General features: G+C 40.0%; 1 protein-coding gene across 2 annotated transcripts in view; it reads left to right on the top strand.

The window, feature by feature from the left end:
- Positions 1-6,611: 6,611 nt before the first annotated feature.
- Positions 6,612-26,340, top strand: part of CIB2 (calcium and integrin binding family member 2) — a 36,038-nt gene continuing 16,309 nt past the window's right edge. The window contains exons 1-2 of one of the 2 annotated variants that reach the window (XM_058846906.1): positions 6,612-7,070; positions 16,270-16,304. In XM_058846906.1, the coding sequence (XP_058702889.1) occupies positions 7,020-7,070; positions 16,270-16,304 (86 nt within the window). In that variant the 5' untranslated portion in view covers positions 6,612-7,019. The remainder of the gene's footprint in view (positions 7,071-16,269; positions 16,305-26,340) is intronic. The other variant, XM_058846905.1, reaches the window with a different exon arrangement.

Below are 26,340 nucleotides of genomic sequence, written 5' to 3'. Positions count from 1 at the left end.
TGCCCACGGCCCCTCAGCTCCCGCCCGCCGCTGCCTGAGGCGCTCCGAGCCTCCTCCCCTGGCCCTCAGCTCCCGCCCGCCGCTGCCTGAGGCGCTCCGAGCCTCCATTCCCGGCCCTCAGCTCCCGCCCGCCGCTGCCTGAGGCGGTCCGACCGTCCTTCCCCGGCCCTCGGCTCCCGCCCGCCGCTGCCTGAGGCGCTCCGAGCCTCCATTCCCGGCCCTCAGCCCGCGGCCCTTCAGCTCCCGCCCGCCGCTGCCTGAGGTGCTCCGAGCCTCCATTCCCTGCCCTCAGCCCGCGGCCCCTCAGCTCCCGCCCGCCGCTCCCTGAGGTGCTCCGAGCCTCCATTCCCGGCCCTCAGCTCCCGCCCGCCGCTCCCTGAGGTGCTCCGAGCCTCCATTCCCGGCCCTCAGCCCGCGGGCCGGCGGAGGCGCTGCCGGGGAGCTCCCCCTCCCGGCGGTGCGGGAAGTGCAGGTGCGGACGGCCCGGTGCCGCCGGAGGATGCGGGAGCTCCGGGGGCGGTGTGTGAGGAGGTACCGTTGTGGCATCTTCGTGAAGACAACCAGTTTTCAATGAAGCCACAGTTTTGAAGCGTTTGACGTTTTTATAAAATCTCGACCTCTAGAATTCGGTCGTTTATGGCAAAAAAAAAATAGTTTTTAAGAAAGACGCCAGATTTTTGTTGAAGCAGATAAGACTCCTAAACCCACGTACTTTAAAGTTTTAAATATAAAGCTGTTGAAATCACAAGTCCCACCCAGGGCTGGCGGCAGGAGAGCCAGAGGCCTTCTGGAGAGTAAAGCACCAAACTAGAACTAAGGGAGTTTGAGCTCATACCTCTGGGAATGACCGCTTTTAAAAATTTCTACCTTTCTTACACTTGGCAACATTCAAATTTGGGGTTTGTCTCAGAGAAATTTTGTACCAGTTTTTGGTGATAGTGTTAGCAGATAACTAGCAGCTTTTCCAGTTACTTAGCTCAGTCTTGGATGTGCTTAAAAGCCAAGGACTAAGACTGTATGTTTAGTTTTCTCTTAAATGTGTGAGTAGAAATTCTTAGAATTGATATTTGACAATATACAGCACTAGTTGCCCACATTTCACTTGCTTTTTTTTTTTTTTTTTTTAATGACAGGACACAAGAGGTCCTCACATTTCCTCTACTGATGTTTTATCTTGGTTTTGATGTTGCTTTGAATTGAGAATTGTCATGCAGATGTCTGTAATGGCAGGTGTGCAAAATTCTCTTGATACTGATTTTCTTCTGGTAACTATATACATAGTTAACAGAGATATTCATGTTGCCTTCTTGTGTTTGAGACTGTATCTGCATCTACAGTGTTAAGTTGCACTTGGATTGTAAATTGGGGGGGAAGATATTGTGGAGAATTTTTTTTCACATTTATAACACTCGTTTGTCTGTGTCTTGTGGGTGTTAGTATAATAATGCTACAGTAATAAGGTGTTAACAGTGGCTGGTTGGGATCTGTTCTGAGAAGGGCTGCCTGCACAAGACAGTAATGAACCCAGGAGTAGTTATTTTACCTAAGAAAATAATGCCTGTGTGGAGATGGCAATAATGTCTTTCCCCTAGCGAAAGGGGGAAATTTCTGTATTGTATGGGGAAATTAATTATATTACATTTAGCCTGCTAAGGCAACCATTACTTTTTTTTTAGTTATTACTTTGTCCCTGAGGCAAGACATTGTCTTGTGTAAAACACCTTTTTTTAAAAAAAATTATTATGGATAAATTATGCTTAACAAAATGCACTCAGAAACCTCTATTTTCTAACATAGTGTATTTTTTAAGCCAGATAGATAAGATCATAAAACCAACACATTTTCACACAAGGTTTTCCTTTCTAGTTATTTTATTTAGCATTAAAACTCCTTAGAAAGTTCCTGCTCCTCATAGTGAAGTTGTCAGCTTTCCCTGGTTTGAGAGACATGAGTCTTGCATGTTTCTCAAGCTGTTTATTCATTCCTCATACAGGACTCAGGCTCATGAAGCCTTCTCTCACAGGATATCATTTCCAGACAAATTTAGTAGGGTCTGAGCATCCTCCCATCCACTATGTGTTGGAAAAGAAACTTTTTAACGCATTGCAGCAGCAAAAACTATAACTTCTCACATGTTTTGGTTTTCATAACCATGTATTTACAGTTCATTTTTTATTTATAATTTGTGCAATTGTAATGTTTTATAGCTCTGTAGCATCTTCAAGGAAAAAAAAATTTTTTAGCTCCACAGCAGGTTTATTAATAACTGAATGTTATTATTTCTTCCTTATCTATATGCAAACAGAATTTGGAATAGCTTTTCAGTAAATAAAACAAGTCCCAAGAAGTCAGGGGGGATTTTTACAGGATCAGTGGAGGATAGAACTTCTCCCATTGCAGGTAGTGATCACAGTTACTCATACCTGCAGTAGCAGTGGGCCCTAAGGACTGCTGCAAGGTAACAACAGTATAAATGTACAGGCAGCCCCTCTGAATCAAAACTGTTCTTTTTACTAACGGAGTAACTCTTTATGAACAGTTATTCCACAAGGAAATATCTGTGTGAAAGGGAAGTTGTTGGAATACTTGGTTGTACCGTGGCCAGTCATGGGTGGGGAGATGAAAACTCCACAACTCGTCATCCAGGTGCTCATGAGACAAACAGCCTCATTTATTATTCAGAACTCACTTAAATACTCAATTAAAAAATCCTGGGCTTGATATTTATTGGCTGAGATCTCTCTCCCTGCCCAGCTTCCTGGCCAGTGATGTGCTTGCTTCTCAGCTTGGATGGGACTGGCTGAGGGTCCCCTGTAACTTATCTGGGGACATGTTCAGGCATGAGCCAGGCCAGCCAAATTGGATTTGTGTTGTGCTCAGATTTACTTTGTCCAGGCCAGCTGTGCTGTGACAATACTGTGACACTTGGTGTAATAGACATGCAATGTCTTAGGTTCTTTTCTCCCCTACTAAGAGTTGTAGCAAACCAACATGTGAAAGCAGCTGATGTGCAATATGATTGTTAAAACTCTGCGTAGATCCTCCTGTGGTAAAGTGGTCTCTTCAGAGTACCTTGATCCTCCTTTGGTGAGGTGTTGGAAACCAAAAAATAGAAACTTCCACAGATGTTGAAGGGTTCAATCTGCAGGCTTGGAAAGAGCTTGGATTGATGTAGTGATGAAGGTACGCAGACACTGAGTAGAGAAATGATAAACTTATGTTCCTATAATTATGAATAAGAATATGCCTAGAGTAGCTAAGAAATCATATTAGGTAAAAGAGTTTGAAGTTTAAGCTGTAATAGTGTGACATAGAGAAGGTTATAACTCTGTTATAGTTTCTAGATATATAACAGATGTGTGTATGAGTATGTGACCTGTCAGCTTAGTGGCTAAGAGAGAGATGCAGTGCAGCAAAATTAAGTAAAGGTGATAGGTTGTAAAGTGTAAATAAGTGTAAACAAGTTTCATGTCAACTGCCTATTGGGCTAAAATGTTACATACTGCTGTGCAAAGAAAAAACTCGTGTCTTCCTTGAGCTATGGCTGACTTGTTGCTCTAAACCTCACACCTTGAGACTGATCTCTTATCTGGCTACTTGAGCAAGAAATCATTTCAAAGCAAGGTGTTCCCATCCCTTGCTCTTCATCTCGACAGTGAGAGGTAAGAGTTTATGCTTAAACCACCTTCACATTCTCACTGCATAATTTACAGAGGCAATTTATGGTACTCTGACTTGTCTGGTGGAGGTCATTAAACTTCTTCTAATAAATCACATCAGTCACCTGCTGTGACAGCCAGGGCTCGCAACACTTCAGAGCAGAGAAACTCATACCAAAGGCTGTGTGGGGCTGCCAGCCTGGTGTGTTCCACTGCCTTGAGCTATGGCTGTGGAAACAAACCCCTGCAGCTGTGGTCAGGTGAGGCCATTGCAGGTGACAGCCGTCTTGCTATCAAATAGTGCACTGGGGTGTGTGACAGTGCATTTCCTGTTCTGGGATTTAAACTTCTAGAGCAGGTGAGCAGGGGCTATTTAACCATTGTCTCTGGTACAATGGACAGTGAAATGGCAAAGCTGTTCTAGATCTACTGTCCTCCTTACTAAACTTTATCTGCAAGTGATTGCAAGATGTTTGTTACCTATTTCCAATAGCTTAAAACCACTTGATTTGGCAAAGAGTTTTTAAAAACTGAAATACAGTCAAATGTGGTAGCACTGGTAGTATTTCAGGTCAGTTCTTGCCATGCACATTGAAAAGTATTGGTTTGTTGCAGCAACATGCTGGGAGTAAGTTTGCTTAGCACCCAACTGGCAAATAAACTAATCTTTGACAAATACGAACAGATAGAAGAAGTCCAGAAGAGTAAACTGGAAGATCACCTGAACTTTGACATATACAAACAAATAGAAGTGAAAAAGACTTTGTGCATTATGCTCTTTTTAAATCTTACCCAGTTAGCTCAGCAAAATAATTGTGCATTGAGGTATAATTACCACTGTGATATGCTTGAGAAGAGCTAGCTGGTATAGTGTAAGCCTCAATAGTTATATCTGAATCCTCTGGCCTACACTGTAACCACAAGTAAGCCTTACCAGGTTAATGCTTTCCATTAAGTTCTGCTGCTGTTTTACTGCTGATATTTTGATTGAAAAGATAGGCGCTTTCTGTTGTGTGTGTCACATACTGTGGGAAGCAGCCAGGGATATAAAAGCAGGTGAAAAATTAAGACATGGGATGTTGGCTTTCCACTGTAGAAGTGCTGTTGAGCATACAGAACCACAAGATTAAGAGATACTGAGCCAAATCCACCCCTGCTATCAATTAACTTCTGTATAATGACATTAGAGTTAATTCGGCCATTTATATTAAATCTGATTTGCATAGATGGGTAGCTTGAAGTGGGTGGCTGTGAATGGAATGCCTTTTCATGCAAATCACTTGCCCAAGTATTGGCCTGATATGATTGAGGGCAGCTGTTATCCCTTGCATTTTAGTAGCCCCAGATCAGAGATATTAACCATGCTTAATTATACATATAACCACTAAAGCCAATGATAGACCTCATTCAGAGTTGAGGACAGGCAAGAACTTTCAGAACAGTGCAAGCTCTTAGTCTCAAGGGGCCCTTAGAGATTCTTGGGGTTTGATTTTTTAAAAAATTGAAATACTGTATTTTGCAGGTTTTCAAAAATTATTTTTAATATTCTGACTTCCTGTGAAGAACTTTTTGGAACATAATAGGAATCCAATGCGACTACACACCAGGGAAAAGAAAAAAAACCCATTAGTGCCTGGGAAAACAGAGATCCGCTTGGCCATGTAACAGTCACTACAATTGTATGATATTTGAACAGATTCTTGCTGCACTCTTGGTCTGATGGTAAATCATTCAGTTTGTATTTTCCTTACTACTATAGCTTCTTCCTTCCCTCTTATTCTAAAACTGTGCTGCAATATACTCTATTATAGAATGCATTTCTTTGATGTTACAATTCTAATGTTTGCTTATTGCTTATAAGCCTTGTTGCCTACATTCTCATCCCAAGGCATTTATTTTGTGTATGGGATATACCTTTTAAATTTTGTAGCTCAGGGCAGTGTTGGTTTGCAGCTAATCAAACCTGCATTTCCAAATGTTATATTTTGAATAAGCCATCTCTTAAAACAGTCTGTGGTTCAGCACTTTGTGGAATGTTTTTACTACATATCCAACACACTTCATAGGATATTTTTACTATGTACACAATATATTTGCTTTCACTATTACTTTTAATTGTTTGTTCTTTGTTGTTACATGCCAAGGTAAAGTGAACTCCTATTATCCAATCCTGCTATCAGGCCAGGATCATTAATTAGAAACTGTAGGGAAAAGCAGAAGATAACTAATTCTCCAAGTGTTTTTATTAAACTTGCTATCTTGATGAGGAAATAATGACCACTGGTAAATAAAGAAGTTGGGAATTTTACCGTGTTCTGTTCTGATGTGCATGAGTGGAAAGTGAGCTTATAACGTGTCCTTCTTCCCCGTTGCCATCCTTTCTCACTCAGACTTCTTCCTGCTGTCGTTATAAGAGCTTATCCTTCTGCAGATGTGAGATAATATGCTTTTGTCTGTCTGCTTCTCATAGATGCTCTTTTATTTTTTCTATTTTCCAATCAGCAGGGTTGTGGAGCGCTGAAACACCCCGTGAGCCCTCTACTGGCACTTTCTGCTTTTGCTTTAGGCTGTGCTAGTGGTTTTTCCTTCCCAGCTGTGCTTACTTGAGCCTAAGGAGACAGGTTAGCGTCTGTTAAACTACTTTAATCTTGCTGACTTTTTAAAATTTAGTTAATGTGCGAAGGAGTCCGTGCGTTCCCTGCTGTACCCGGCAGTTTGGTACCTTTGGCGCTGAGCTCACATCCTCGCTGAGCACGGTGCAGACACGAGCGTTCCCTGCGGAGCCCCCGGTGCCGGAGCGGGGCCGTGAGGATGCGCCCAGCCGCGCTCCCCGGGCAGCCCGGGCCAGGGCACAGAGCAGAGCCGCCTTTGTGCTCTGCCCTGTTCCCAGGCTGGCTGGGGGAGCCTGGCAATACGGCTGCGCTGCTCAGCGCCACCGGCTGACGCAGAGCTGCTCCAAAAGCTGGAGGTGCCGTGAGGAGCGCCCTGTGTGAGAGCCGGAGGCAGGAGAGAGCTGCGCTCATGCTGAGAGCGGCTGCCCGGAGTTAGGGTTATAAAAGCTCCGTATGCCACTTAGAAAAGCATCTGAAAAGGAGCAGATTGGTATCGCTGTTTTTGCACGACACTTGCCTGTGATTTTAACTCTTTGCTTCCTGGCACACTCGAGTCAACCTTTGCAAAGATTTCCTAGACTGCGTCCTTCCTCACTGGGCAGGTGCAGTCCAAAGCTGTTCAATGCGGGCTCTGGGATTTTTTTCAGCACACTCACGGAATATACGTGCTCTAAATGTCTACAATACAGAGGAATCCAGCTACTTGTAATGGGATGCATTTGCAGAGAGGAAGAATTCCTCATTTAAGATGGGTAATAAGCAAACGATATTTACTGATGAACAGCTAGATGCCTACCAGGTAAGATATCTTGGTTTGCTTTAGGGGATGGAAGGGAGTAATCTACACACGTTTATGATTTGGTTTATTTTGTTTGGTTTGGGGAGTGGTTTTTTTTCCAACATAATTGAAAACTTTCTTTGTAACCTGCATGTGTGTATTCTACTGTTCCTTCCAGTAGCTGTAATAATATTCTAAGGCTGGGTTGTTGAATATGCTCATTTAATTCTCTTCGTGTATAGAGGGAGATGGGCCACATCCTCAGTGTCTGAACTAGGAAGCAGAATAAAGATTGTGACTAGCTCGACAAAAGTGTAGCACCTTCTCTCCCTGATGCCTTTGCTGACAATAGAGCAGAAAGGAAAAAAATAGATCCTGTCTAAATTCACTTCTCCTAAGGATAAGTCAGGGAAATATGCTTAATGCTTAATGCACACCAGAATTGGTGTCATTATGGTTGCATGCACTCCTGGAAAGCAGTTTCTTACCTCATCCTAAGTGTGCATTTTATGTCAGGGATAACTTGGTACTTCTTTATTTACTTAACATTGCATCCAACTCCTATTAAATACAGTAAAAAAAAAAGAAAGGATTCCCAGTTTTTAGTTGTATTTCAGCACACTGCAAATCTCACTGAAATGGATTGCAAGAAGCTGGGCATCTTGAAAAAGTTTCTGAAAATACAGTGTGGCACAACATTGAGTAGAAGTGTGCTAAAGGAGGAGGCATCTGACTACTTATTAAGAGGCAGCCAGGGCTGTTCTCCTATATGAAGTGACAAACGTTAAATTAGCAGCACAGGAAATCAAGGTTTAGTTTATCTTGTGATAACCAAGGGACAGATACAGATCCTTAAGGGACTGGGTAACTCAATAACATTTTACCTTTGTGATCTTTGATTAAACCTATTGAAGTAGAAACTATTATTTTAATTTCTAATTTTATTTCAAGTCACTGCTAACAAGGGCTTGTCACAGGTGTAAATATTGAGCCACAGAGTGAGGCCAGGTGTATATGCTAAAATGCTTTCAGCCGTTATCCCACGCTGAAAGTAAGGCATAAACAAAATGCTTTTATAAATACCTAGCAGGTTTTTTGTCATTGAAGAAAATGTGACAATGGACCTTTTTAATTTCCACTTTGCCACACTTCTCACCAGCACTCTGTAATGTATTAATTTAAGTTAAAGTTCTTAGGCTTAGCAGTCCAAGATCCAAAAAATCTTTTTCGCATCCCTGCTAGACAGGCAAGAGAGAAATCAAAGATCTGTAAAGCACCACTGGCTGTCTTCCTACTAACAAAAGTGAACACAGAACAGAGCACAACTGCAGTGAAACAAAACAAAATCCAAATGTAATTAATGTTATCTTCTTGACATAAACTGGCAAATGCAAGAGCTGAAATGTCATCCCTAATTCAGTGCTCTTCATGTAGAAATTGCCTCTCTCTAATGGCTTTTGCAGCCCCTGCCTTTCATAATGCTGGGTAATTGATCTCAAAGCTTGGCAGGAGTTGGGCACAGTGGATTGAGTCACCTCTGGGATTTCTCTGTTACAGGCAGACTTGCAGTTCATTAGTGTAGAGCTAGACAATTTTTGACTAGTAATAGCACTTGTTATCTTTGGCAAGTACCATAAAATAACAGGTTTCAGGACAATAACTGACCTGCTGAATTTGTCAGGAAGGAGTATTAGCCTCATGCTGTGAAGAATCAGATAAAGACCTAATTTTGATGATAATTTTCCTCTGATGCATTAGTTTTGCATCCCTCTTGAACCTTTTAAACAAAAAGATCCTGGGCTGACGGCTGGAGGCACCAGCAGAGAGCTCTTGCCTCTCCACAGCATCCTGGGGGAAAAGGCAGTTTGTATAATACAAGTGGAGCTGTTTGACTTGGAGTCTGCTGTCTCACCTGCCTTCTTCTCATTCGTGGGTTTTTTCAGAATAGAAAAGGGAAGAATGGGGCTATGTTTCAATCATTTTTTTTTTTCTGCAGGTTTTTCATGTCTTGAGCCAGCAGCTGAGTTACTGGGACCTCTAAACTGTGGGCCAAAGTACAACACTGTGTACCACAGTCCCCTTTGCAACAGTCTGTTGTGCACATCTGTACCCCAGTGACCAGGAAGGCATCTACATATAAATTGCTTTTATATATTGATCATTGAGTATTTTTTTTTTTCCCCACAGCAGTTTCTTGTGAATTTTTGTGTCTGTTACTACTGTACTCCTTACAACGCTAGTCCAGGGTACAGTGTTCATTGTATCAGCATTCAGAAGCAAAAGTGTTAATCTTTTTTGTAAAATATATCTTGGTTCTTTTTTTTTACTTCCTTCCAGTTCCTATTGGAAGAATGTTCAAAACCTCACTCACCTCACGGTTAGACTTATCATTTCTTTATTGAAATATATTTCTGGACATTGTATTATCTGGTAGTAACTTCGATTACTTCTGTCTTTTGTACAAATTCCTTTGAGCTTATAGCACCTAATATTGTTTCAGGAGGAATATTTTTATAATTTTTTAAAAATTCATTGTGTTTTACGTGCTTGTTTCATAAAAGACACTATGAGATGAAAAAGTGAGAAGTTTGTGTGGTTAAAGTATGGTAAAACCTATGCAATGGCTTTGTCTTTAGAGACTGAAGATTAAGCTGCAGAAAAATCACCTGCTTGAAGAGCTAGCATACATAAATCTCAGATCATTGGTGTGATATTAATGAAATAAAACAAATCAAATTGTTTAATTTATCTAAAACTTCTGAAAAGCCTATGCATGCACCTTTTTTTGTATGTAAATTGTTATATTGAAGATCCAATTTTTAGCAGAACTTTTAACTTTAATTTAAAGAATTGTAAACGTGGTCTCCCACAGGATGTCCTCAGTGTTTTCAATGGACAAGTTTTTTAAATGCTCCTCATTAAGACTGGTGATGAGTAGCCAGTTGAAACTGTTTGTACAAGAGACCTGTAATTGAACTTGATAATACAAAACCATTCAGGTTTTTGTTTATTGTTTTTTTTTTTAAATTCAAGTAGGTAGAAACAAAGTAAAGAAAGGAGATTTGCAGCTTTCCAGTCTAAAACCTTGTTCTAACACCTGCTGTTAAGATCATATCACCTGTTATTATGGTAGTGTTCTTGTTGGTAGCTCTTTATATTTTCATAAGATTAGTGAAATGTTTTGCAAATTAGGCTTTTGCTAGCCCTGGGTTCCTAATAGAAATTCACCTAATTTAAACTACTGGCCTTGTACTGAAAGAAATTTTACTGGGCATTTATGATTATTATGCCCTTAGAGTTCTGGCTGTGGTTTTTAGGGTTTGTTTTGTGAATGGGGGTTTTGGCTGTTGAGGGGTTTTTTTTTATACAGAAAATGTGAAATCTAATCTTGGTGAGGTCTGGTACAGGAAAAGGTAAGTATTGATAGGCAGGGAAGATGGGTTTCATTGCAATAAAAGAACATTTTAAAATTAAGGTTTTGAAAGCTGCCTACAGATTTTGGAGGTCAGGTCTCATATTGAGCAAAGAAAATGAACTGAAATTTTAGGGTGTTTTGAGTGATGTGTGCAGATGCTTGAAGCAATGGAAAATACAGGTATGCAGTAAAGCAACATCAGAGCCATTTATTCAGCTTGATGCAAAGCATTTCTAAGTGTAAAACAATTGTATTGAGTAGGAAATGCAGAGAAACTATACTTGGGCTGTGGACAAACACCTGCACTCTTCAGTCAATCTCATTCCCTTTTCTGGGATTACTTGAATTAGGAGATCTGAATTCAATACAAATTCTGTGATTTTCCTTTTCCTTTCTTCCCCTTCTCCTTTTCTTTCTTTCATTTCCCTTCTAGAACCTAGAGATTATAAGGCATATTACTGGTTTTATTGCAAGTCATTTGTATTTGTTCATTAGTGGTATTATTTACTCTGCATTATTTAATGCAGTCTCAAAACAAACTGATGGTTACCCTGTCAGTTTTATAGGTAATATTGCAATACAATATAATATGATGAAGTAATGACTTTCTTCTTTTACACCAGAATTTCTCTATTACAGAGCTCATTTTTTTTCTTTTTATCAAAATTGAAGTTAAAGTGCAATTCAACTATATTTCATGAGAATTATGCAAAACCAGATTAAACAAGTTATGTTATGATCTGTCAAGAAACACGATTTGCAAAGTAAAACAGGTTCATCAATCTGTCTTTTAAAAAGCCATGACTGATTTCATCCAGGGTCTTGGAAAATTACCCTTTACAAGAATACAAAAAGTAGGTTCATAGATACCCCCAGATCTTCTGTAAAAAGTATTTTCCATTTTATACAGTATTGCTATTATTGTGCAAGTAAAAGTAGCATATTAATGGAGCAAATTTTTTGTGAAAATATTCTTTTTGTCAGGTTCTGGTTTCACATTACCATTTGGTGCATCTGTAGATTGAGCAAAATTACTTTTGTTGGCAATTTGCCTCTTTTCAGTCCTTGCTAATGTCTGAGTTGTTTTTACTCCCCTGTTGCCATATGAATACATAAACCAGCTCTTACAGATGCAGATTTTTTCCTTCTGAAACTCAGGGGGTCTTTTGGTTGGTTTGGGTGTAATTGTAAATATATATGGTCACAAGCAAGGATGAGCTGTATGGTAAAATTTTCATTTGTGTTCTGATGTAAACAGCATTTTTAACTCATTGACTCTATTAACTCTTTATACACTAACAGTGATGAAAATACATAAATATCTTGCAGACTCAGTCTTGCACAACTCTATGCCAGTCTTAGCAGTGTGGAATGTAGAACAAAAGTATTGCATTTGTAAAAGATTACCAGAATGGAGTTATTAATAGATCATATAAAAAAAGTTCATTTGCTTGTCTGGTACCAGATTCTTGGTTGCTTCACAGGATGATGTCTTGATGGTGTTTTGATTAAATGCTCTTACACACATTTTGTACTTTGGCACGGTACAAAATGTCATTTGTGATTTTAAAAATGAAACCTCTGAGGTAATTTGCTTGAAATATTACCTTTTAAAGTGCTGCAGCATCCAATAGTTAGCATTTAAGAGCTGCTCTCGGATAGCTATATGGTTTACAGTATCTGCATTACCTGTAGTTTGCTGGATTTTGTTTGAGGCTTTTGTTTTTTTATTTTTTTTAATTTGCAGTGATTTTGTAATTTTTTTTATTTATATTATTATTTATAAAAGTTTCCAATGAAGCTGTTGCTGGATAAAAGTAAACCTGACCTTATGAAACTATATATATATAAAGCAGAATATATATGTATTGTCTTAGAAGAGAAATATGCATTTAATGGCTTTCAGAAATACTGTTCTACAGCATATTTGAGTATTTCTATTCTTTCATTCTGTTGTTCATTTCTCCAGTTTTTGTTCTGTAGAGGAGTGTTTTGCACACCACCATGAAATTAGCTTTATTTCACAGCTGTGCTTTGTGAAATTTCTTGTTTCTGGGAGCAGCGATCGGTAACCTCCCATTCACTGGACTCTGGTACCATTCACGAGCTGTGTGCTGCCCTCGGGAGCTGGCAATCCATGCCCAGAACAGCTGGTGGGTGGGCTGAGTGCAGCCACACCTCCTGGTGTGCTGGATGGATCTCTACACACAGCTCAGTAGCAGCATTGTCAGAGCATCTCTCTCTCCCCTTTCTTGTTTCCTTCAAATCACTGTAGAACTCAGTACAAAGCAGAACCAACCAAGGAATTTTCAATCAAGTGGACAGGGTGGTGGACCACCATATTTCAGTTTGTTCACTCCTAAATCTGCATTCATCTGACACAGGAAATAAAAGAATAAAACTAACAGCACGTGCATGCTGCTCTGCTATAAAATAAATTTTAAGAGCAGAGACAGTTAACTGTGCTTTACAAGCAATGCTGAGTGACTTGTAGAAAGTCCAATTACCAGCCATGAACCAAGCTGCCTGTGGAACCTAAATGCACTGTCTGCCTCTTTTCTCTGCTAAGTATTTTAAGAAGCAGTTAAACCATCTAAATGCTAAATTTGAGAGCCATTATACAAGGTCATGATCTCACGGAAATCAATGGGAAATTTATTTTTTTGTTTGCTTGATTTTATTTACTTTGTTACAAGACATTGAATAAATAATTGCAGATTTGTTTTAGTGGTATCTTACACCTCAAAAACAGTGATCCCATGTTGGACTTCTAATTAACTTGATTATAAAGGGCACAAGGACAGAGTGAGTAGGAGAGTTGACTTTGGAAAAGGTGTGTGTTTGTTCTCAGGGGCTGGAATAGGTGACCTGTCAAGGCAAAGCCTCTGTTCTACAGAAGCTAAAAGTCTCAAGGGCCTGCTGTTAGCAGAAGTCTTTCAGGCCACTGTCTAGCACTGGAAATAAAGGGAATAATTCCCAGGATCAATTCTTGCCAGCAATGTTGAACTGAGAAGAATTCTAAAAACCCTGGTGATGTTTACTGTTTAGTAATCAGTTTCTACTTTTCTAGAAGGCCTCCCAGACATTTTAGTGTCCAGAGAGAACAGACAGGTTACTTTTTGTGCTCTTAGTAAACTCAAATACAGTCCACAAAATAGCAAATGTGTTCCATACCTCTGGCTTGCAGGAAAATCAAAGTTATCCTGTGCATAAATGACAAATACTTTCCAGAGCCCACTTCACCTTTCCTATGAGAGTGAATTTAACATGTTAATTTACTATTTGTTGTCCTTCATTGTGTATTTTTCTGTATGAATGAAGTAGTCAGAAGAAAATTGGATGATTCACCTCCATGTTTCTCTGGCGAAAGTCTTTAATTGGAATTAAATTGCTGAAGTTCCAGCAACTATAAAATGTAATTATGTTATTTAGATCTTTTGTCCATCATGATTTTATCCAGCTGAGGGCTGTGCTTTCAAAAAATAGGAAAAAGAAATCAGTCCTGCACCCCTTTCTTGCCATCAATACTTGTTTCACCTTCATGTCTTGTACCATCACTGCCAATGCTAAATTCTATGTCACTAAAAGGAAATTATCCAAGCTGGAAAAGCATCCATTATTGCTAGGTTCATTTACAAACACATTAGTTCCTTCCCTCAGAATTCTCTGATGCAGTTATTCTGCTCATCAATCTCAAGTCTGCATAAAGGAACAGCAGAAATAAGAAGGTGGGAAAAGCAAGAGGGAGGCTGGACTTCCCTGTCAGAGGTCATGTGGAGCTGTGGTTTAGCATTTGCCATTTGATACCAGGCTTTTTAATGGTAAATTGTTTCATAGGTGGTACCATCTGGCTGGATCAAAAGTATAGGCCAGGTCACAATGAGTTTGTGGTGCTTTGATGCTGAGTAGCTTCAAGATCTCTCTTAAGAGTGAGACCATTCTTTATTTATTTTTTTAATACCCTTCATCCCTGACAATTCCATGCAATTGGCAGGTGTAATTGAAGTAATGGTGGTTAGGCAGATAGTTGCAACTACTTCTGCTGTAGAGGTTTTCAGTATTAGTGGGGTTTAGATTACATTAGTAAAAATTTAGTTGATTAAAAAGCAGGCAGACAGCAGTGTTTGTTGTCAGTGTCATGAAGCAACTCAGAATAAAATATAAAAAACGTGTGGACTGTCAGCAAAAATGGTTTATTATTTGACCTCCTCATTTGTCTTCCAATAGCATTTTTGCAGAACTCCTGCAAGGTAAAGGGTAACTTTTCCTTTTAATCTTTCTCTCCATTTGTATATCACTTCCCTGTCAGCTTTCTAGTTAAGTGGCTGCTGTTTTCCCCAGCCTATATAATTACAGATGATTGTTGCTGTGGGCATTACAATTATTTGTGAGATTACACCTGCCCTTTCTTAGTAAATTAAGCATCCTTAAGTGACAGTTTGAGTGTGTTAATTGTGTGGAATTAAGGAAGACTTGACCTGTTGGCTCCAATGTCACTTTGTGCAGTTGCAGACAATGTGACATCAGTATCAGCAGCTCCCAAGGTGCTTCCTCCTGGGTCTTGTAACTACACAATGCACTGAAGGAAGAGCTGCTGCTCTGGGCACTTTGTATGGAGGAGAGAAAGGCAGCTCAATAATTGATACCTGCAGGACTGATCACATTCCTGGACACCCGAGACAGGTCTTTGCTTCTGCCAGAGGGGATCCTTTGCTTCTCCCCTCCTTGGAAGAAGCAGGCATTTAGCCCTAATGAGTCTGAGCTTGAGAAAGAAATACTTTTTCATTAGTTGACTGAAGAGCAGGACTGGGAGAGTCAAAGTAGTTGTATGTTACCTTTAAGTATGACTTACCATGTCTGATACTGTTATCTTGTCACAAGCTGATTTTCAAAGATCTTTTTCTGTCACTGACATAGAAATGCATGAAATGCAAACTCTTCCACTGCTCATATTCTGGTTCTGTGGTGAAGTGTTTGAATTCTAGTATAGCACAGGTGCTCATGAATTGAATTAAACCAATGTCAATTCAGTCACATCATAGAGCCATTTAGAATGCAAATGAGTGTTTGTACGCTCTTCTCTCAAGCTGAGCAAGCTCTACCTCTGCATTTTAGTAAGTTATTTCGAGTTCTGTGATAGAACAAGGAGAGCTGAATGGTTTGCTGCTGTTCAGGGCAGGGGCTGCCCATTTATCCATGCTCCTAAAATAGAGGAGTTTGTAGCATTCAGCAAAGTGACCACAGTGCAAACTGATTGTTAGCAAAAAGGGTTAATAACTAATAAATAAATACATTATTTTATTATTAAACCAGTTGTCTCCAGCAGAGGGATACTTCAAGTTAGAAGACAGTTTTTGTCATCTATAAGTTGTTCATAGTTTTCCATATTAATTTATTGAATACTTTTGGCATGTAACTTGTGTTTTGGATTTAATTTTGTTTCTGGTCTGGTTATTCCACATTGGAGAAGTATCTCAGCAACCTGGGTTTTTTTTCCTCCTGAACTATCACATTACCAATATATTTCTTTTTGCTGAGAGGCCTGTCCTTGGAACATTTCTGTTATTTTATAGTATTTTGTATATATATATACACACACAGTATATATAGTATGCTATTTTATAGTATGTAGTATATGTATTATGTAGTATATTACCTTCTGAGTCAAAAGTAGATGGCACCCAAACAGCATCTTTAACATTTCTCTGTCAGATCTGAGTTTCCTTCCAAAAGGTTGAGAAACAACTCTTTGCAGTTGTTTTCAATATTTCTGTAGTACAATGACATATTTTGTTTCTTTAACAGGATTGCACGTTCTTCACTCGAAAGGAAATCCTTCGGTAAGTAAATTGTTTTAAATTTCTCCTTTGTGATCCATGTGGAAGGGGCTAAATCTTATCTGGCTTGTGAGGAAACCAGATAAAGCCAGTTATTCTGCAGGAATTAATGAGAGCAGGATTGGATTTAAGATCCACTTATAATGTATAATTGTCATAAAGTGGTGATTGGCTTAAGGTGAATATCATAGACTATTTTAGGGTAGAGCCAGTGACTTGTATGAATGGGATTTGCTGCTTTTCTGCTCAATGATACCAGTGAAGGTACATCCTGCAGTCAGTGTAGAAGCCAGAGGTGTTTCTGCATGTCTGAGGTGAAGTTTCAGTGAACAGGAATAAAATGGGTTATGACACCCTGGTCAATTAGCACTTAGTGATTTAGCATCTCCCTGTCTCAGTGAAGGGGCACACAGGTACTGCTGGGCACTTATTTACACTGCAGGATGCTCACAGGACTGATGTGGAGGAAGTGCAGGTCCAGTCCTCTTTAGGCTGAACTGAATTTCTTGTGCAGCTGCTGACTTCAGTGAGATGATCCAGCAAGGAGCAACCTTAAAAAAATTAATTAAAAAAATACAAATAAAGCCCTGTCTGGGTTACCATCTATTTGCATGGCTGTTAATGACTTATGTAGGTGGGGATGAAGGGATTAAAATGGCAGCTTCAATTTAGATTGCTATAAACTGATACAAACCAGCATGAGACTGCAATTAGGTGAAATGGGCTAAGCACTCTTATCTGTCCCTACAGGGAAAGTAGCCCATCAAAACCCCAAACAACAGTAAATCTATTTTCTGCTGGTTTCATAAACTGAATCAGCTCATCTGAGGGATCAGATGAGTGCCAAAGCTGGCATAAGAGCCAGAGCAAGCAAATGCAACTGAAAATGAGGAGAGCATTTCCCTACAAGTAAGGTGTTGGTTAAGGTACACACTGACTGTAGTGTGCAAGGCTTTGGTGTCAGTATCAGCTTAAGTCAGCATAAATGCAGACTGTGGTCAGAGAGGTTGAAGACACATCTTTTGATTTGTAATCTGAGTGTGGATAATTTGCAAATTATTAGAAAGTAGTATAACTTACGAATTTAAGTGAAGAAAAAATTAACACAAGGTGCTGAAAATGGACCTAGGAAAAAATATAAAGTAAGACTGCAGCAGCAGCAAGGGTGCCTGGTGAAAGAGAGAAATAGAAACCATAGCTCACTGTTGGTGTTTGATAGCTGTTTATCATCAGTCTCCTAAGTCTTTGTCAAATATGGTTAATTTTTGGAAGTGCTGATCACAGCTCAGCTATGAGCATTCAGTCAGGGCCCAGGGCAAGAACATATTAAAGAATATTGGTTATTGTAGATGTATTTATGTTATCGCTGGCTCAAAACCTTGTCTAAAATGCACAAAGGACAGCTGACAAATTTTTAGAGCTCTTACTGGTGGCTTTGGTGGTGATAGGGCTTTGAAAACATGCCCCAGTGTCTTGGTTTGGAAGACAGGTGTCTGTTAGGGAAGGCAGGAACCTCCCTTGGAATGAAAAACGTAAACCCCCTCCCTCTAAATTATTATAATTTTGAAATTAAGGGGCTCTCAAGCAGAGATATTGGGATAGGAATAACAGTTCTTTACTAGTGTGTATAACAAGGCAAACAAACAACAACTATGGTATAAATAACAACACAGAACCAGGGACCCCTGACAGCCTTCTCTCCTGGAAAGGATGGAGGAGAGGCTTTTCTTCACCAGCCCCCTGCGGGCAGTGGATCTCGGTGCCCCTGCAGGAGTCTGAGAAACCCAGCTGGAACGGCAGGACTGAGAGGAAAATCCCGGCCTGGTGGACGAGGTGTATCGGAAGCTCCACGGCAGCGGCTCGCACTGCAGGACGTCCCGGCAAGGCAGGGATTGCGGGGGCCCACAGATGGAGAAGTTCCCTTGGGGTTATGGTGAATTCCTTTCCCCAAAACCACAACAGTTCCCAGTGCGTCCTGCTCTGAAACCCAAGATAAAAAACAGCTCCCCCTCTCCACAGCTGCCCTCACCCTCTCTTTTATTTGCCCCCCTTTTCTCCTGGGCCCAGCCAAACTCTGTCTTCTCAAGCACTCAATAAGTACCAGCAGTCTGGTTTCCCCACAACTAATGGGGAAAAATTCTATAGGTGAGAAGGAACCAAAGGAAGGACACCTAACCCCCAACACCCAGATTTCTTAAGGAGAATGTGGAAATTTAGACCAATGTGTTTAGCTTCAGGACACAACTTTTCTGCATGGAGAGATGCCAGAACACACTGGTAGACAATCAGTCTGTGAGTGCCTAGAACTTAATACATGATCAGAGGCAGCCACTGTGGATTTGTTAAAAGCAAATCTTCCTGGGAGTGTCTGCTTTTGTAAGTCAGAAAAAAGACACAGCTGCAACATGTCTTTATTGGTAAAGGCTTTTACATATTCCAGTTTGTGTTAGTCCTTTTCTACTTGTTTAAGTGCACTGAACTCTTGGTCAAAGTACTCCTGAACATCGAAAATTGGTGAGAATGGTAAGAAACATCAAGGTGAAGGGAGTTGCAGATGCTATAAAGATTAAGATTAGCTTTTTCAACAGTATTTAGTATGTTAGAGAAATTGCTGAAGTGAACAAGAGGAAATTCACACACTCACACACTCAAGTCCTAAGAACTGTGAAAAAATTTGCAGGTGCGAAATGATGCAAAAAAAAAAAGTGGGGTCTGGGGCTTTAGTGATGTGAGCATACTTTTAACAAAACCACCCTCACAATACTCTTGCCAAAAAGAGAAATGCATTTCTACAATGCATTAGCCTCAGCAGTGTTTATAAAATGGGAGAATTCCAGTCAGCAGTACTGTGACCTCAGTAGGAATGGACTGTCCAGTTCTGGGCATCACCATTCAAAAAGATTTGTTATTCTGGAAAATGTCCTGTAGAGAGAAACAGGAACAAAAAGAAAAAAAAATATGTGAAGAAAAGTTGGAAAACCACTTTAGTTATAGAAATGAATCTGCTTCTATAACACTCCTCTCTTGTGATTGTAAATGGGAATAAATTGTTGAGTTGTCTCTTATAAGGCATTATTTCTCTTACTCAGTTTTACAAATCTGATTTTCTGGCAGACAAGCTTTTACTCCAGCAATAATGCTTATCTGCTCAGCAGCCCATCTGTTTCTGCTTCTCCCTGTAGACTGGTACACTTTGGCACCCAAACACTCAAACACAGGTATTCCTGGATGTCTGTCCTAGCCAAAAAGGACAAATATTGTAAATTCAAGTTGTATTACTTGAGAGTGACTTAACCTAGATAGACAACTGCCAGGGGAATATGGCACTAAATTATGAAGCTGGGCACCACCTGGGACATCAGCAAACCTTTGAACCTTTTTGTAGAAGAAAAATAGTTCTTCTGTTGCCTTCTCTTCTTGCTGGTTTCGTGGCTTGTTCTTGATGGGTGAAAGGTGATGTGACAGGAGCACTTCTAGCCAATCCAGCTGAATGTTGAATTTTAAATCTGATATCTGCCAGAGAATTATGCAGTGTTTTCCTTCAAATGCATGGAAAGCTTCCTTATAAGGGAGCAAATGCAGCAAACTACTTGGAGGCAGCTCCATGTGGAGCAAGTTGCTACACAAATGGAGGGAGGAGTTAGAACACAACTCCTGTTTTTCTTTTAAAGAGTTTGAAGTTTTGTATGCAGAAAGGGGAATTGCCCTATTGTCAGTGTAAAAAACGATGTTCACATTTTTTATATAAAATTTAAAAAGTTTAATAGAAAGACAATTAGGAGATAGAAATAAAGCAAAATTAACAAATACAGCCAGGTACCTCAGCATTCAGCTAAGAGAACAGATCTTACTAACAGGATTGTCCCTTAAAAACAGAAACCTATTACATATTCATAAATTCTTATAAATGATTCAAACATTCCTCTTAAGTTTTAGATATTCCTTTGTTTAGCTTCAACTCCCCTCTCCCCAAGAGATCAATCTTCTTGTCTCCATTGAGTCTCATGCTCCCTGATAATAGAGGTTCAATAAATTCTTCCTTTGGAGCACCGGTCCCCGCATTTCTGTACCATAAACCTTTCCTGTATTATATTTTAGTCAGATTGTACCTGTTTTACTAAGGCTTGTGAGAAGAGAGAATCTCTGTCAGTGTTGATCTTTATGGAGTCTAGAGTGCTGCTGTACTGTGCCCAGTTCTGGGCTCCCTAGTGCAGGAGCTGCTCCAGGGCCTGGCAAAGAGCCACTGAGATGGATAAGGGACTGAGGAGCTTTCATATGAAGAAGGGCTGAGAGAGCTGAGATCTGGAGGGTGCAAAGGAGACAGAGGCTCATGCCAGGAAAAGGGGCAGTGGGTACAGACAGAAACACAAGAGGTTCTGGCTGAACATAGGGAAGCACTGTGAGGGTGACCAAGCACTGGAACAGACGGCCCAGACAGGCTCTGGAATCCCCAGCCCTGGAGATACTCAAAAGCCATCTGGATGTGGCAGCCAGCTCCAGGTGCCCTTGCAGGGCAGGAGGCTGCACCAGTTCTCAGGAGCTCCTCACAACCTCAGTCACTCTGTGATTCTTGCAATCACAGCAGAAAAGAGGCCTCTGAGCAGGGGGTTGAGTGGTGCCTCAAGGAAGGAAAAACATTATGAAGTATTCTTATCTATACTCACTATTCATCATGTAGGTCTGGCAACAGTAGATGTAGTAACAGTAGAATGTGTATCGAAAGAGCTTTCCTAACTATGACTAAATTTAGAATAAATTTATTATAAATTGTCTGCCAAAAACATTTCTCATAATTTCATTTTAATTTTGCTGCAGATATTTTTGGAGGATATTTATCGAGTATTCTCTTAAATTAATTTGTGCTGCTTCATTTTGCATTGCAAAGACGAATAAATTTACATGCTAACTAAAAACTAGCAGAAGACTCATCTGTCCACCTTTTCTCATCTTATTATGCTGCCTTTTTAGAAATCTGATTTCTGTTTCCAGTTATTATATTTTATTGGTAAAATGAAAATAACTTCAACTGGAAAGCAATAAAAGAGACAAGGCATATCAGTAATAGAACTCCTTCAACCTTCAACTCTTCCTGCTTGTGTTTCTCACTGTTCTTCATTCTTTATGTGTTTGTCAAACTGTGGCAATTTAGTGAGTTGTGGTTTCAGTTTCTGTCTGAATTTCCTTGTATCATGTTTCCTGTCATTCTGGTTTCAGCTTCACATGGTAGACTACCTTCTCTAATAGACTATTCTTCCTTTTGCAATCCTTGGAAGCAATAATTCACTGAGGAATTGGTGCAACAGAGATTTATACCTCTGTTACCATATTTAACATTTATTGTTGCAAAAACAGTTTGTGCAAATATGGCATAAATCTGAGATCCTCCAAGTACTTTATTAGTTGCTGACAGCCCCAAAGGCCCCTCCTTCCTCAGTTTCTCAGCCCCAGATTAAAGAATCTCCTTCTCTTTGAGCTATCAGCTCCTTCTATCAGCTATCAGTTGTCCTTCTCTTTGAGCTGCTATCAGCTTTTTTCCCCTGTGTGGCACACTTGCAGATTTTGGTCTCTCTGGCCCTGTTCCCCAGCTGCAAGGACTGCAAGGCAAGAAAGAGAGCATGTGCAGTTCACAGATTTGCCTCTGTAGCAAGGGTTGTAAATCAGTTCCCATCAGTGCATTCTGTCCTGCATTCTGTGCAATCCCATCTTCAATGCTGCTGCTTCTTTTACTTCCAGCCATCTCAGGTGCTTGGAGGGCTGATTGCTGAGACCTGGCTCTTTCCCAGGCTTTATGTTGACTTGCCAATTGTCCTGCTGGTCTCTGGAGTGGTGAATTTTATTCTGTGTATTGCACAAAGTCCATCTCCAGCTGTTCCATTCAGCTCTGGCATCTGGACAGGAGACTATAGCTCTGATCGTGGTAAATAACCAAAAGTGCAGGTGAACAGCAGCTGTGCACTTCTGGTCCTGCTGCTGGCACAGTTGATCCATCCTGTGAAAAACGAGGTTTAAATTATTTTTTTTAAAATAACATTTAAAAGTTTAATAAAAAGACCATTAGGAGGCAGAAATAAAGCAAAATGAACAAATATGGCCAGGTGCCTCAGCATTCACCCAAGAGCACGCCTTACTAACAAAGGATTGTCCCTTAAAACACCAATATCTTGCATATTCATAAATGCTTATGTATTATTCAAACATTCCTCTTAAGTTTTAGATTTTCCTTTGTTTAACTTCAACTCCCCCTCCCCAACAGATCAATCTTCTTGGCTCTGTTGAGTCTCACACTCCCTAATAACAGAGGTTCAATAAATTCCTCCCTTGGAGCTCCAGTCACTGCTGTCTTCATCTGGATAAGATAATCTAAGAATGCAGGGGGTGGGTTTTCTATCTTTTCATTCTCATTCATATATGAACAAAAGCAGTCTTTATTGTAATACCATACTACTCCCTAAAAATACATATATATGTATTACACCACTGTTTTTAAGTTTCATACAGCAAAGTTTTCCAACATTATACATATAACATTCATTTTAATATTTGCAAAAAGCCAATAATATAATATGTATCTATAACAATCTTGTACAACCAGTGTGTGGTCATGTCACAGCTCCTGTGAGCCCCTGGTGGCACTGTCCATCAGCACTCAGTGCCTGCTTTCATAGCTCTAGTTAAGCCATTTGGTATTCTTTTCCCTGAATATACAGAACAATGCAGAGCAATCTAGAATTTACTCTTTGAGATGGTCTTGAGTGTAATGTACAAATCTTTGAATGCATCCCTTAGGAATAAATAGGACATATATTGCTGAATAAAAATGTTTTCCCCTTACAGCATAAATCAGATGACTGTTGCTGTGGGACCTGAACTAGGGAGCTGTTTATTCATCTTTAAAGGCCACTTTAAAGCCTCTACTTATTTCTAATCAATGAGCCACTGCAAGCTTTTATCTTTTGTTTTCAGCACTCCTTCAGTGCAGAGTTCCTGTTAAAAAGGCAGCTCAGACAGCTGTAATGTGTTGTCACTACATTTAATGGTGGAGATGAATGTACGCCAGGCCAAGGAAGAGCTGCTCTGTGTTTTAACCCACCCACTTGGTGACCTTGGGTATAGTCTGACTCCCTCCCAAAGCTCAGTAGTGAATTTTTGAATGGTTGCTGCAGGGTGTAAGCTTAGAAATCTCTTTTTCAGATCTGTTCAGGTAGAGTTGGAGGCTCTGTTGTAAGTTTGGAGACATCCCAAACTGTGTCCAGCAAATACCCACAGCATCACCCTTGCTGACTCAAGGATGTTTCACCCTTGAAAAGTGGGAACAAACTCTGACCTACCTTTTTTGCCATGTAGAAGACCCAAAGTAGTAGAATGAAAGGTATCAATCAAAAGTAGGCTGTGGGGACAAAACTGTGTTGTGGGTTTTTTTCTGAACACAGCATTTTTGGTTTTCACTGGTTGATGGGCAGCTGAGTTGACTTTAAAACTACTGCTGTCTACAGGGGTAAGTCTTGTTCTGCCTTTATTGATTAATTTAATAGAAAAATTAAACCCCCATTTTCTTCTGCTGCTGTAGCAACTGTTTCAGTAACCTCAAGGAGTTGACTGTAAAAACTATATTTTCAAACACATCAGTTCTCTGAACCTCACTGCACATTCTTAAGTGTCAATGCTTATACAAAGGATATGAGTAGCTGATGGGCTTCAAATTTCTGCAAGGGCAGATCAGCAGTCTCAGTTTTGACTAGATTGAAATGATTCAGAATCACAGCCTTAATCCTTGAATGTTCCACATGAAGCATAGACATGTACTAGTACCTGTGGGGACAGAGCATCATCAGTTAAAGAAATTTGCCATTAAATTTATCACCACATTCCCGCCCCCCACTCTCATTTGTGGCAGGGAAGACACTGCCAATTTTTCATTTCCTACTTTCATGCGAAGTAAATCCTGCTGACAAAGAGAGCATATCCAGGAATAGGAAAATGTTTCTCCATGCAACCAGAAGCATCTTTCAAAGGAAATTCAGCTGCAGGATCTGTAGTAGTTACTGCTGCAAAGACAGTGAGGCTGGTCTTGGGCTTCTGAATACACATGATGGTCTCTGTATGATAATGGCAGCTTTTCCAAATCTGAGTGTGTTCAGACAGCACTGCAAAACCTTGCATTGCCTCCCTGACAAATCAAAAATGTGTCTAGGACAGATAAAGAGGCTTAGGTTTTTTCAGACATGCTTCTTGTGAAGGGCATGCTGAGTAAAATGACAAAAAGCCTTTCCTCTAGGTCACAACTGCTCTGATGCATTCACCTGAAGAGCTTTCTGCTTCTCCTAAACAGGAGAAATATCAGAGCCTTTACCAGAGCTTTATTTCTTCTCTATTTGCAGTTAGGAATTAATGTTATTGAGAGATGTGAGAGAACAGTCAGTAATGAGCAGCTTTTGGGAAGTGATTACTCATTTGTCCTAGTGCACAGGATTTGTCATAGTGCACAACACCACAAGCAAGTAGTGAGATATTGCATACAGGCAGGAGGATTATGGGAGTAAATAACCCCAATGTTTACTGAGCTTTACATCGTGTTACAGAATAATTGATCATGTATTGTTTCCTTGCCAAAAATAAGTACTCTCCCAATGTAATATAAGCTATTCAACTAAATGAGAGTTTTGGTGGAACTCTTACAAAAAGGACTGTGTTCCTTGTAACAAGTGGTTTTCTTGGCATCCTCTTAAGATGCCAAGAAAAGATGCTTTTCCTACAAAAGATCTTAAGATGCTTTTTCTACAAAATCCAGCATTTGATACTGGCAATCCACTTTATTATAAAACAGTACATAGTGTCCCTGAAGAACCTTCCAGCATCAAGATCTTACAGAAGGACAGGGTGTTGCTGTCTTTTGTGTTGTTCACTTGGTTGGGTTTTTTTATTTTGAAGGATAATGGAGTAAGTGCAATGTAGTATTTGTTTGGTATAGGGAAATCTTATGGCCCTTTTCACAGTTATAGATGCTAATCATGCCATGTGATAGGGCTATAACAAATAGAGTTGCTGGATCCTTGCAGATAAAAGCATGTGGAAAATATATTTTATTGCTGTAATTTAGCTTGCTAGAGTTAGATCAGAGCCACTTCCTACAGACTCATTTGGATGCTTTAGTGTGAAATCCACTCAGGTGGAAAGCTCTTACATCCACAGATCTTCGACCGGCCTGATGAATTAACGGCAGAGTAAGTTGGGAGGAAAACAGGATATGAGAGCTGCCCTCAAATCTGCAGTTAGTTACCTGCACATCTCTGTGTCCAGCACCTGCCTTCCAGACAATTCTGGCAAAGTCTAGTCTAGAGCTGGGAGCTGTATCCATATCCTTCTTTTAGCTGCCAAAGGGTATGGCTGAACTTCTGTAGAAATAGATTGCAATTCCTGTGGACAAGATAGTGAATTCTGTCAGCAAGAAGTGACAAGTTTACTTTGCACTGATATGTTATAAAGAGACAAGTCTAGTATTACATAAAGTACAGAAGGAAGCTTTGGCTGTTAAAATAAGCAGGGATTATCAGCTCCTGAATTGCCAAGTGTTGTCCACAGTGGTCAAGTTTTGTCAATAATGAGTGCTTAATTTTCTTGAGGACTAGAACACCATTTCAGTATTCTAGCTTTTAAAAAAGTAGGTAACTTGTAGATGGATATTGGACTTGAAAGTTTTGCTTTCTTCTAAGTTTTTCTTTGTGAGTGCTTTTATCTGCTTTTTCTGTTGTGTTTAGAAGCATCTTTTTAGCTGCTATTTACAATAGAGAAATCAGTTGCTAGAGAGGGAAATGGCTATTGCATCTTAAATTACACAGTATTTGTGAAATATCAGGGTGAGCTGTGGTTAGCAGCTGAAATGTGCTGAGATCAGTGGATATCCAATTTCTGTTATGGCACAAAATATTGCTGTGCAGGATAAAGACTTCAGCTTCCTACAATGCAGAAAAAATATGTTTCTGTGTTTGATTTCATGTGTTCTTTGTAGCACATCATAATCATAAGAGATTTACATAATAAG

This window comes from Poecile atricapillus, chromosome 11, assembly GCF_030490865.1.
Source record: "Poecile atricapillus isolate bPoeAtr1 chromosome 11, bPoeAtr1.hap1, whole genome shotgun sequence".
Taxonomy (NCBI): domain Eukaryota; kingdom Metazoa; phylum Chordata; class Aves; order Passeriformes; family Paridae; genus Poecile; species Poecile atricapillus.
This window is presented reverse-complemented; position numbering and strand designations above follow the sequence as displayed.